The following is a 14,053-nucleotide window of genomic DNA, read 5'->3' as shown; positions in this document are numbered from 1 at the left end:
GGATGAGTAGTCCATACATTTCCTGGGCAATTTCGACCTCACTTCTCTAAGATCAAGTTGTTGATTTTATATCTTTTTGATACATTGTACCACTGGAACACATATCTTAGAGTTTCTTTTTGGTATTAAAGAGCTGAAGTTACTTGCGACATATAATTATATTTATTCATTGGGCACTTTATGGATGGGGATGGTATTGCTGGTTACCAATTCTGTAATTGTTACTGGAGTTTTAAAGTCATTTTCTCATTCAGCACAGTTGGAACTTCAGTATACGTCAGGAGTTAAAGGCAGTGGAGATACAGTGGTGAGCAAAAACAGATGATCTCTTTGCCTAGTGCAACGTAGGGTACTGAAAGAAGAAAACAGTCAAATAGTCACACAAAGTAATGTCAGATGCCGTCTGAAGTGTTACAAAGGAATGAACGTGGTGCTGGAAGTGTGTATGTTACAGGGGGATTGACCCCGTCTGGGGTTAGGAAAGCTTCCCCGAGGAGGTGGTGTGTAAATCGAGTTCTGAAGGCTGAGTAAGCATCGCTGGGGTGGAACAGTGGAGGAGCTTTCGAGGCTGACGGAATGGCATGCGTGAAGTGAAGCTCCTGTGGCAGGAGGCGGCATGATGCGTTAGTTGGGCTGAAGGAGAGACAGAAAGTGTGGAGAATATGGTGTTGGGCAGATGGATGAGACCAGGCCATACCAGTGTCTTAGAGTTTGTGGTAAAGATTTAAATCTCTGTTCTAAGAGCGATAAGCAGTTATTGCAAGGTTTAAGCAGAGAGATGATGTGCTCAGATATGTTTTTTTTTTTTTTAAAGCTCACTCACTGCGGTTAGAAGGATGAATTGGAGAGAGGCAGGAATGGATGTGAGAAGACCACTTAGAAAGTCATAGTCATGCTCTTAGTGAAACACTGTGGTGACTTGGACTGGGGCGGAACGGTGGAGCTGGTGTGAGCTGATTGATTTTAGGTGTATTTAGGAAGTGAAATGAGTGGGATTGGATGGATTAGATGTGGGGGTCCAGGTGAGGGAGAGTCTAGGTGGGTTTTTGGCTTGATTGTGTGGAATATCATGGCTCCACCTCTGGGATAAGGTGATGGAAGGAAAGGCAGAAACATGGGGAAATCATAAGCAAGTATTGGACATGTTGACATTTTAAGTACCAGTGAGGGAATTAATTGGATATATCATGTATTCATGAAGTTATAAAAGTCTGGAGAATATATTTGGGCTAAATTTTATGAGTCATCTGCATATAGGTGGTAAAATTTTCAGTGATGGTACAATTATCTAGGCTGGTAGAGGACATAATGAGAAAAGAAAAAGGCCTGGACCAAGTCTTGAAGAATTACATCATTCAGTAAGAAATTTGGGGAAGATGAACTTGCAAAAGAAACTAAAGTATATACACACACACATTTTACCATTCATCCATCAATGAACACTGAGGTTGCTTCCATGCCTTGGCTATTGTGAATAATGCTTCAGTGAACATGAAAGTTCGGATATGTCTTTGAGATACGGGTTCCATTTCCTTTGGATTGATACCCAGCAGTAGGATTGCTAGATTAAATGGTAGTTCTATTTTCAATTTTTTGAGGAACCTCCATACTGTTTTCCATAATAGTATACTTGAAATCTGCAAGAGAGTGGATTTTAAGTGTTCTCACCACTAAATAGGTAACTATATGAGATGATGGACATGTTAATTAACTTGATTGTGGTGTTTCACTATGTATGCATACGTAAAATTATCACATTGTATACCTTAAAATAAAATTGTGAATATATATCATTGTATATCATATTGTATATCACAGTATGAAAAAAATCATGTTGCTTATAATATACATACATGAAACTACAGTAAGTAGTAAGAGGTGGTAGCATATCAGGAGAGCACCAGGTCTGGGAAGCCAGGATTAGAGGATTTTTGAGAATGAGTATAGGCAACTGTTTAAGTATTATCAAGTTAAATATGACATCCACTTAAAATTTTCCATTAGATCTGTTGCCATTAGAGTCATTATTGAACTTAGCAAAGAATTTCTGTGGAGTGATGGAGGTAGAGCCCAGAATGGCATGGCTTGAAGTATGTGCGGGAGATAACAAAATGGTCGTGGATGTTTGTATGGGAAAGGTAAGAGAGAGGAAGGTCTTTAGGGAATTTTTAAAGAAGGCCAAAGGCAGTGTGTGTGTGTGTGTGTGTGTGTGTGTGTGTGTGTGGCATACATTACATGTATGCAGTGGAGACGAGTATATTTCATACCTGATGAGAATGATCCTACTGAGAGGCAATGGTTGAATATCCAAGAGATAGAAGGGATAATGGTTAGGTAAAAGGTTTATAACTCGATGCTGCCTAATCTAACATGCAGTACATCTTAAAATGTATTGATTAGATTGAGAAGAGTGTAAATTGTAAGTTGAACTGTAAAGTATTTTCTTTCTGGTGTATACAAATCTTTGGTAGCATTAAGTTTTATGATGATTGTCTGCCTGGGCATGTCAAAGTCAGATAAGTATCATTTGAATACATGCTATCTTTTAATATAACTCACTTGTTGGTCTTCTAAAGTCTGCATTTAGGTGCTATTAATTGATTAGTGAATTTTAATTAAATACCATAGAAAAAAATTTTACTTTTAAGAAGGAATTTAATAATAATCAATCCTTGAGGCATGAAAAAATAAAATTGGACCATAAAAAATGTAATCACGTTACTTATTAAGGAAATTCAATCTTCATGTCATTTTATATCATATCAGAAAATTTCATCCTGTGCATGACCTATCACTCTACTGATTAGGTAGTGTTATTGTCTATACATATGTACATGTAAAATAGAAAAAGATAGTGCCTATTACAGAGGCTGCTGTGGGTTTTATTGCATAACGTGTACGATTCCTTAACACAACCTGGAAGCTGTATTAAAAGCCTACTAAATGTTAGTTCATTTTGCTTTCTGTCAACAAAAGTAAGAACAAAATAATAATAAAAGTTTATGTTGCATAGTCATAAACTCTGTTTTAATTGGTTAATTGTAAAACATATGATTGTAGAAATCATGCTATTGCCCCTTCAAATTGCTAGAATATAATGTGTGTGTGTGTTTTTTAAAGAGTCCTTCATTGAGAGGATTGTAAGACATCTTTTGTTCAAAATGATAAAAGATGCTATTAAGTAATCCCTTAGTTTTGTCGCAAGGACTGAATGAAGCCCTTTGTGTATTTATTTTTCTCATTTGAAACTCATAACAACCTTTTCAGGCCTATGCCTCTCCCAAGGCCACTTGGGAAGTAAGTGCTAGAGCTAAGATGAAAACCCAGGGTCGCCTGACACTTAACCACTGTGGTATAATGTCCTTTTGCAGAAATGCAAGAAGTGATTCTAGGTGCTAGATATAAAGGTTATGTACGTCTTAGGGGTTAAATAGAACTGTTTGGATTTTCAGTTAATAGTCTGATTCATTCCCATTCATGTTTAGTTCTCTCTAAACTTTTTTTTTTTTTTAAAGGTGACAGAAGGAAAACAGGATCTAGAAAGAGCATCACAGTTGGCCCGGAAAATGAAGAAAGAGGCTGCTTCTCTCTCTGAGTGGCTTTCTGTTACTGAAACTGAATTGGTACAGAAATCCACTTCTGAAAGTTTGCTCAGTGACTTGGACACAGAAATTTCCTGGGCTAAAGTAAGTTGTAGTTCAGGTGAACTGCCTGAATTATATCACTATAACCTGTGGCATTTTGTTCAAGGCAATCTGAGTGGATGTCATTTCTCTTTTTCGTATGAAATATAGTCTTTTATTTTTTCCACTTTTTTTCCTACTTCTCTGTCCTAAGGAAAACAAAAAGAAAAATTTTAAAAGTCTATTTTAAGAAGCTATTTTTATCTTGATTTCAAAAGTGTTGAACTCATATGGATCATCAACGAGTCCTTCACAGGCATTGTGTTCATGTGGTACTTGAAAACATAATTATCACTTTCAAAATCGGTGACATTGTTTGAGTATTCATTCTTCACAAAGTATTGTGCTGAATTTGTTAATTCTTGTATAATAACTTTTGTACCAGTCACTAATCCTTCTATTGTAAACTAACTGATGCAGAGTGTAAGGACAGAATTTAAAAAAAAAAAAAAGAGCTTTTTTTAGCCCTTTAGTTACTTTGAAGTCACAGAGATTAGAGTCGCTTTGCTGATTCTCTGTTGAGATGGACAAAGAATTGAATACAATGTAGTTTTTTTTACCTTCACATTCTCTTTTCTCAAGTTTATTTCCCAAGAAAGAAACATGTATACTAGAGGTCTGTATGGAAAAGAAAGGATCCATACTGTGACAGAAATTTATATAAAGTCACAAGTATCAGTTTTGACATTCTGCAGGAATGTGGAAAGTGAAAAAGTAATATGAGAATGATTAAACTCCTTAATTTGAATGCTCTGTGGAGATAACAGTTGAATGAAAGTCAAGATATTAGGCACTAGAAAGAATATTCTCAGTTTAAAAAATCGGTCATGAAAAGCATAATTATGCTATGGGCTGTGTGAAGTGAAGTGGGACGTATGAAGGAATTGAAGAGTGTTGGCATTTATAGGTGTATTGTGTGTGGGTGAATGCAAAGCAAAGGCACCAAATTTTTTTTTTTGTTAAATTTAACTTTTTCAAGGAAATATTATCCGCTTTGTTCAGTACAATTTGAAAGCCCTTGTTTTCTTTTTAGTAATGTAAGCTAATGAATGACATTTTCATAGTGTAATAAAAAAAGGACAGGAGCAACAATCATTTATAATCAAAGAATACCTCACTATTATTTCATTTTTTTAATAGGCACATATGGATACGCATAGGCACAAGGATATATTCACAAATAATTATATTGTATCTAATGTTTCATGACTTTCTTTAAAAAAATCTCGTATTGGAGATGGGCATAGTATATCATTGCATTTTTTATTTTTTATTGTCTCATTCCTTCTTTCATGTCCATTCAAATTATTACCAATATTTAGTATTGTAAAAAATGATATGATGAATATACTCATAACTACATCATAGCATACATTCATAATTATTTCTTGAGGATAAATTCTTAGCCCTAAAAATATTGGGTCAAAGGATATATCCATTTTAAAGTCTTATACATATTATGAAATTTCCCTTCAGAAATGTTGTACCCCCAGCTGCTAATGAGAATAGCTACTTGCTTGTTTTAACCATACCTTCCACAAAGATAGGCAAATACCATGTTAATTAGAATATTTTCCATAAGTTTATAGACCATTTGTAGTTAATTTCTTGAGGGTTTTTTTTTTTTTTTGAAACAGTTCTAAATGCCACGCTTAGTCAGCCTGTAAATTCCAACCACTGAGGGAATGCAGTGGGATAGTCTTAACTTGGAGAGAGAGTTTGCCTGTGGCGTGTTCTATTTTTTTTTTCCTCCTTGCTGGAGAAGAATACCTGAGAGAAACATTTTAGTGCCTTTATAAATACCAATAATTGACATGGCCAAGTAAATGTTTAAACCTTGACTCACTGGTGAATTTGCAATTTTTACACCTTCCAAAATGTGATTTAATGAGTGAGATTAAATATAGACTTGAGCTCCTTTGAGTGAATTGTTTAAATATTGGTTGAACAAGGTGCAACAGCAGTAGGGCAGATGTGCACACGTTACTTTTTTTTGACAGAACTTTGTAGTTTTAGTTTCAGAACCCAACATTTTCTCTGTAACTTTTTGACTGCATACCTTGCCTAGTCAAGTTTATGAATGTGAGAATCAAGTTCTCATCATACCATCCAAAATGTTGCCTTTGCATGTAGGACAGTTGTAAGAGCAAAGCTTAGGCGTGCTAGTTCTCCTCTGATTTATTTAAGAGGAAATATTTTTGTAATGCTTATGCAACAGATTATATGTTAAGTCATCTAGTTATAGAATGTGATCCTTGCAAGTAAATATACTATACATTAATTGTCTCTTGTAGTAATCAAGGAGATAGATTTATTATGAAATTTTTAGAATTATGAATTCTGGAATAGTTCTGCTTTGCCAGCTTGTAGTTACAGAAAATGACATTGATTCTTTACATCTAGAGTTATGATGAAACAATTTGAGTTTGTGTGTGACAAGTGGAATTTATACTTAAATAAAATAATTGTCTTTCCCACATCTGAATTTAATATTATCCTAGGTACCTGCATCATTAAATGTTTTAATTTTTATTAATAACTTAAGAACTCTCACATATTAATAAGTTATGGAGTTTTGTAAACTTTTGAAATTTTATATTATCCAGGAAGTCATGGACTGCTGGGCATGGAGGAAAAGTTTTTAAAAAATTAAGGTTGTATAAACACTTATAATGTTCTGAAAGATCAAGTGGGTCGTGGTATTTTTATTTTCTAGAATATTCTGAAGGATCTGGAAAAGAGGAAAGCTGATTTAAGTGCCATCACAGAGAGTAGTGCTGCCCTCCAGAACTTGATAGAGGGCAGTGAGCCTGTTTTAGAAGAGAGGCTCTGTGTCCTTAACGCCGGGTGGAGCCGAGTTCGCACTTGGACAGAGGATTGGTGCAATACCTTAATGGTATGTTTCGGGGAAGATTCCCTCTTTTACTTAAAAATAAGCACAGCTTTGATTAGAGTTCCAAATTCTCTTTTTTGTGTGTCACAATAATGCTTTGCTTGTGAATTAATTTCATTAGACTACCTTTTATTTTTTCCGTTGAAAAGATAGTTCAAAATATTGAACTATTAATATTAAATAATGAATAATTTGTGATATACATAGAAATATGCTTTAGTATTTTAGTAAATATATTTCACCTGTTATATTTTAACGATTTAATGTTATATTTAATTTGTATACTATTATAAACTATTTATGTAATATTTATAATGTTCTAATAGTGGTGTACTAGTTAAAAGCACAGGCTCTAGCATCTAATGGCTTAAGTAAAAATTCTGACTATTAGCTGGGAGACATTGGTCAAGTTACTTAAGTGCTCTCTAAATCTCAGTTTTCTGATATGAATAATGGGCATTATTATCATTTCTATTTCATACAGTTTTTATGATGATTATATGACATAAAAATGTACTACTCTTATATAACTATACTTAATTTTAAATATGATGATAATTATAATCATTGTTAAATATTATATGTCATTGGTCTATGGTTATGCCACTGCACTGTTATTTTATGAAAATAGTGACCATTTAATTTTCATAGTGATTTTCCGTCCCTCTTATACTAAAAATGAATGTATGGCAACCTCACCCTTCCCTCTCTTAGAGGGAGTCATCATTTATAAATTATTATTTTGTTCTGACATATCTTAGATAGGACTTCTTCCAAATTCATAGAATTACTGAGTAATGGCCATAGACAGAGAAAAATAAATCATTGTGTGTCTGAACGTTTATTGAAATCAATCAGAATGTGTAGGGCATTGAAGTTCATGGGCTTACATCATGATCTGTTAGATTTCATATCGAGAGTCCATCCATGACTTATTATCTGCATAACCTTGGGTAAATTACTTAACGTCACTAAGCTTTAATTTCCCTATATATAAAATAGGAATAAAAGAACATACTAATAAGAGTTGTTAAATGTTGAATAATGAACATGAAATTCTTGGCTCACAGAATATGTTCATTAAATATTTCATATATTCATTTTTGTTATAACTGGCTTTATTTCACATTTTCATGGTTTTGCTTCTGTATTCTTCAGTCTGCACCTTCCAAATTCTCCTTTCAAATAGTATTTTTCTAGACCTATTACAACATTAGATTTACCTGCTTTATTGGGTAAATGAATCTGGTGCTTATCGTTCTTTTTTCTTGGAATCCAGATGATTGCCTGAACTTTTCTAATGTTATGCATTAGTTCTCATTTTATTTTTTTCAACTAGTTTTTCATATTATAGATTAATAATTTCTTTCCTTGTCTTTTAACACCTTCTAAGTTTTTTTCCCCCCTAGTTTCCTTTATCCTGTAAAATAAATTTTCTAAAAGTTGTTCATTTCATCATAAGGTTCCCCCACTCTTATCAACTTCTAAATTTTTGCCTTACTCTCAGCATTTTTGTCCAGTTTTTTGGGCTTAACTGTTTGATTCTGTATTCACATTTATTATCTCAATCCTATTTTATATCCTGCTTCAAGAAATATTACTGAGATTTGTGCCAGGTGTGATATTAAACGCCAGTGATACGGAAAAGACACAGGCCCTGCCCTCTAAGCAGTTACAGTCTTTTGAGCAGGCAGAATTTCATTCAATCCATATTTTAATCCTCCTTTTATATTATCACTGCTTTCTCAAATGAGCTTTTACCAGATATGATCAAGTGGGGCAAATGAGATTATTCGTAATGTAAGAATGAGGAATAAGGGAGACAAATGAAATCAAAAAAGAAACTTTCATCTTTTATTCTTCTTCAACTTTTTATTGTATTGGGGTCTAAATCAAATAAATTTAGAAAATGCTTAACCATAGCTGTACATTTTTAGGAATGAGATTTATCCAAGTAGTAAGGTGGAAACCTTTTAAATTCAGTATACAATTAGGTCTTTGAAAGTCTTTTAAATATTATTAAATATATTGTCTTAAATATTTCATACGATTGTATCATCTTTTTATTAATTCCTTTCCAGAGCCATCAGGACCAGTTGGAAATATTTGATGGAAATGTTGCTCACATAAGCACTTGGCTTTATCAAGCTGAAGCTCTATTGGATGAGATTGAAAAAAAACCAGCAAGTAAACAGGAAGAAATTGTGAAGGTAGCAAACGTAGAGGATCAGTAACACTTCCGGGAGCGGAAGGTTTTGCTGTCATCTTTTCTTTTGTGGAATGTGCCACGTTACTTGTGCACACATTATTCCCATGCAGTAGATTCATTAACTTTTATTTCAGTAGGAGAAACCAAAGTCTTGGATGAGTCTTAATATATGAACAGCACTTATTCAAGTTGATTGTGTAGAAATCCCTTATTAGGAATCACAAACATTTATTTAAACTCCCTTTAATTCTGAGTTAACTTGCACCCATGTTTGGTTTTGATTTTTCCCATGTGATAATTTTGTGTTTTCTTACAATTAGCGTTTACTATCTGAGCTGGATGATGCCAGCCTCCAAGTTGAGAATGTCCGTGATCAGGCCGTTGTTCTGATGAATGCTCGTGGAGGCTCAAGCAAGGAGCTTGTGGAACCAAAATTAGCTGAACTGAATAGAAACTTTGAAAAGGTGTCTCAACACATCAAAAGTGCCAACGTGAGTAATTGTATTTTAATATAAAGCTACTTTGCATATAATTGTATATCCAAATGATAGATGATTATGTGGTTTATATATCAAATTTTTTTAAATTAAAATTTCTTTTGAATGGAACATTTGCCCTTATTTGTAATTGTGCATATTAAGGAGAGAAAATAATGACTATTGAAGAAAACCCATTCGGGAAAAGAGTCTCAACTGAATGGTAATATTGACTACGAAATAATGAGACTAATTCTGAAGCTAGACGTCAATGTTAAACTTAATATTTTATAGTCATACTTTATAAATTTGTGCATACTATACACTTGTGAACCTGTATTTTTGTGTTTTACACATTGACACATCTAAGTTTTACAAGTAATTTCGCAATTTAAACCTAATGCAGAAAGCTACTACCTGGTTTTATAAATTTGAAAAAATGGCCTTATAAAAATGTAAATAAAGAGGATAAAATGAGAGCTTTCCTGAAAATAAAGTTTATACTTTCATATTATAATTTTTCTTCGTGTATGTATGTCTTTCTCATTCTTTTTCTTCTTAACCTTGTTTCATTAAGGGAAGAAACGAAACATCTTATTATAGTGTCCTCAGGGCCTGGCGTGTGGTTAGTGCTCAGTAGTAATGTTTCCATGTAATGATTTGCTGGGGAAAAAACAAAACAAAACAATGTAACTGACATTGAGGATATTTTCAACCACAAGTGTTCTTTCCGACAGAGAATTTTGCGTTTTTTGGGGATCTCAACTATGGCCGTAGGATGGCATTTTCCCAGAATTTGGTTAATTCCACCTATAGAGAGTTGTGTATTATTATTTAAGAGGAAAGACCTTTTTTTTTTTTTTTTTTTTTGTGGGAAGTAAATATTGTTAAACTCTTTAATTTGAAATATCCGATAAAATAAGCCAACCCATCTTCATAGCCTATGAATATACTTATATTATTTGCAATTTAAAGTAGACAAAAAAAAATCTGGCTTTAACTTTTCCTTCCTTAGCCTTGACCTTACCTCCTTATCTTCTGAACTTATGCTCATGTATTTTTTCAATAGATCTATGGTAGATTTTTCTTGGCATAAAAGAATAATGTGCAAGACATGGGGAGGAAGTACAAAAAACCCAATATTATCATTGTCCTCATAAACTTTTGTTAAAATTTTGGCATAAATGTCTATTCTTATGTGTACATGATATTAAAATATCAAACATTTATATTATTTTGTATATTTTCCTTTGACATAGTTTCTAATGACTATGGAGTATCCCACTATAAGATCTTTCATAGTTTTCTAAGTCAGTTTTCCACTTTTATTGTGCTTTCATAAATGTTGCTTTGTTAAAATACTTTTAAGCATGTGTTTTTGCTTATCTCTTAATATGCCCTTAGGATCGATTTGTAGAATTTTTTGAAACTGTTGCAAAAGTCGTGTATGTAAATACTGTTAAATAGATTTTCCAAAGAGTCCTGCAGAAAGTTTGGGCCAGTTTATACTTTCATGGTCAGTGTCAGAATGTTAGTTTCCCATGCTCAGCCAACACTACATTTTATTTTCTTGCATGTTATTTGATTTTATTAAAGTTGTTACATTGATATTAGTCACATAAATATAAAGTCTTTCTAAATATATATTGTCTGAAAATACTGTGTTGAGAATATGTACTTTGAATTTTGGATATCAAAATCCAAGGGGAATTCTACTAGGGAAAGGTAACTGGAAGACTTCCTTTGGGATGTATCTGTACTGGGTGGTAGCCCCTCTTCTCATCTGTGGTCATGGTGGTGATGGCTTTAGCACCATTTCCTACTGTGCTCACATGTGGTCTTAGAATCTTTCACAAAGCATTAGAGGCCACCACAGTCATTTGCGTACTACTTTATATTCCTTGCTTAGAGCTTGGAGAACATGGGTAATTCAGAGAAGCCCAAATTGATAAAATCATTGCTATACAAATGAATGAAATTAGTGTCAATTCCAATAAACACCAGTTCCTGTCTTGACACTCTATCTGATACATGATGGAAGGTCAGGTTAAGAATATCTTTTCAAAGAATGCTTTTCCTTCTGCAGTTGCTAATTGGCCAGGAACCATTACCATACCAACATCTGGTCACCACTGAAGCATTTGAAGCTAATGCACCATTATCTGACTTGGAAAAATTAGAAAATGACATAGAAAATATGTTAAAAGTTACAGAAAAACACTTGGAAACCAGTAATGAAGATGAAAAGGTTGGTTCAAGGAAATTTTTAAAACCATGATGTTTTCATTTTTCTACTCTATTAATTATATGTTTTACATCAATGTATTTTACCCAAATATCTGCCAAACCTTATAGAACAGATCTAAAAATGATTTTCTGATGAGCGTCAATCATCAGAAAATGATTTAATACATGTTTTAAAAAATAGACGCAGTACTTTCTGAGTAAAGGTAGTATTAGGACTAACTTTTGCTAAACTAGCATTTTTTATGAGATATTTTAATTTACAATGTAAAATATTTTAAGAAAAGCATGAATATTTATTGTATATAACTCAGATGAACATGTCTTGACTTACACTTTAAAGCGTGGTTCTCCCACTTGGGAACTGATAGTAAATAACCCTATGCAATTTTCTTTTGAGCAAATTATTTCCTCTTAAATACACAGGTGGATGAGGAGAGAGCCCAGATTGAGGAAGTTCTACAAAGAGGAGAACAAATGTTACATCAACCTATGGAGGATAATAAAAAAGAAAAGATCCGTTTGCAGTTATTACTTTTGCACACAAGATACAATAAAACTAAGGTATTGTCATGGGAAGAGTCTCTGTCAACTCAACTATTTAGATGTTTGATGTCGTGTTCTCAACACTTCAAAACAAACCAGTTGGAATACTATCTCCTTCTCTTTTCTAGAGTATATAGATATGTTTATATTTTGGGATGGGGCAAGAGTCAAAGAAAATAGAAACATAAAACCTTATTAGTGGACATCTCTTCGATTTCTTAATAATATACTAAACCTTAAAAGAGATCTGTCCGTTTTGGGAGTGCCTTCTTCATTCAGATCTATATTTTATGTGTAGAGGTCTTGACCACATCAAAAAAATTCTAGTTTACAAATAACCAAATTTGTGAAATGAGTAAACTATGATTTCAGTTCTAGAGAAAGATTCACTACCAGCTCCCTGTTCAATGGTCATCTTCACAGCTGCTTTGTACATGTGCTGGTGTCCCCAGAAGTCCATTCTTGTTACAAATCAATGCAGACTTCTAGATTAAACACCATTTGATTGACGCAGTGCTTTAAGTTTTGAGTCTTAGTATCATTTAGGGACTGTAACCATTTTCGGGATCACTAATTCAACGAACATGTATTTATGGTCCTTTCACTATCACTTTTAGATTTATAGAGGAATATCAGTTTTTAGAAGTTCAATATAAGAATATAGTGAAAGTGTCAAGGAAGTTACCTTAATTCATGAGTAAATGAACTGTGGCTATTTGCAAGTAGTAGACAGCATTTATTAAATTGTAGCCATCTAAGAGTAAAAGACTTCAATTCTTTGAAGAGTTGGGGCCATCCCAGAAAACACTTTATTATTTAGAAAGCCTTGATTAGAGGACACAGAAAATATTATTATTCAAGCAAATAAGTAGTCCACTCAGCTTGGCTTAATTTTGTCTGAATTTAGTGTAATAGGACCTATTGTCTTATGTAGGATATTCACGTTCTATAATATTGTTCTCAAAGGTTAAAATTATGTACTGAATTACCTGTATATTAATCTAATCACAATTGAATTTCTCATGTTACGTTATAAATACATGATTAATTTATTTATGTTTTCAACAATGAGGTCCAAAAGTGTTTAATCTAATTGTGAGATTTTAAAAATGGATGAAATAATAATGGTATTACAATGCTTTATTTTATACAGAACTTTATGATTTGCAACATAGTCTCATGTTCTCAATAACACAAGAACAGAACTCTTATGTTTTTCTGTTTGTTAAATGAATTTAAGAGGTATAGGACTTAAAGCGAAACCTGTCAAGCATTATCTTATTTATGCTGTTTAAGAGCAGGCTACAGATACGAATTAGAGATCATTAAGGGTTTATATGGCAAAGCAGGGCAAAAAATAAAAAAAATTAAAGCTTAGTTTTTTTTGTTGTTTTGGTCTAACTTCACAAAATTGTCTTGTGTTTGTTCAATTTGCTCTTACTCATTCTGGGGATATTTTAAGAGATGTGCATCATCATTATTATTAGTTATTGTTATTTTTAATGTTTTTACAGGCTGTCCCTATTCAGCAGAGGAGAACAGGTCATCTAGCTTCTGGAATTCAATCATCACCTCTCCCTGCAGATTATCTGGTTGAAATTAACAGAGTTCTGCTTTCCATGGATGATGCTGAATTATCACTTAATGTCCCAGAGCTGAGCGCTGCTGTCTATGAAGACTTCTCTTTTCAGGAAGACTCTCTGAAGGTAAATCCCCAGGCAGTGCATTGGAATAGCCATAGTTAATATAGAAACAACATGAAGGATTTGCCCTTGTGCCCATTGAGATAATATACAACTTTTAAAATTTGTGCCAAGGAATTAATAATGTGTATGAATAATAACCTCATCTGTATTCACCAATGAAATATTATAAAAAATTTTATTTTTAAAAAATAGGCATTATTTTTAAGTGTGCAGGTATTAATTCTTTGTACTATCAGAAACATTTTAAAATCAAACACATGCACAAACCATGTTCTTATTTTAAACTTGATTGTCAG

General features: G+C 33.1%; 1 protein-coding gene across 9 annotated transcripts in view; it reads left to right on the top strand.

Moving 5' to 3' along the window:
* UTRN (utrophin) overlaps positions 1-14,053 on the top strand; it is a 446,059-nt gene that overhangs the window by 168,034 nt on the left and 263,972 nt on the right. For all 9 annotated transcript variants that reach the window (XM_039846978.1, XM_039846975.1, XM_039846976.1 and 6 more), the window contains 7 exons: positions 3,516-3,686; positions 6,400-6,579; positions 8,658-8,786; positions 9,106-9,276; positions 11,348-11,509; positions 11,932-12,069; positions 13,566-13,757. In XM_039846978.1, coding sequence (XP_039702912.1) covers positions 3,516-3,686; positions 6,400-6,579; positions 8,658-8,786; positions 9,106-9,276; positions 11,348-11,509; positions 11,932-12,069; positions 13,566-13,757 — 1,143 coding nt within the window. The remainder of the gene's footprint in view (positions 1-3,515; positions 3,687-6,399; positions 6,580-8,657; positions 8,787-9,105; positions 9,277-11,347; positions 11,510-11,931; positions 12,070-13,565; positions 13,758-14,053) is intronic.

This window comes from Pteropus medius, unplaced genomic scaffold (assembly GCF_902729225.1).
Source record: "Pteropus medius unplaced genomic scaffold, Ma_sr-lr_union100, whole genome shotgun sequence".
Lineage (NCBI taxonomy): Eukaryota > Metazoa > Chordata > Mammalia > Chiroptera > Pteropodidae > Pteropus > Pteropus medius.
This window is presented reverse-complemented; position numbering and strand designations above follow the sequence as displayed.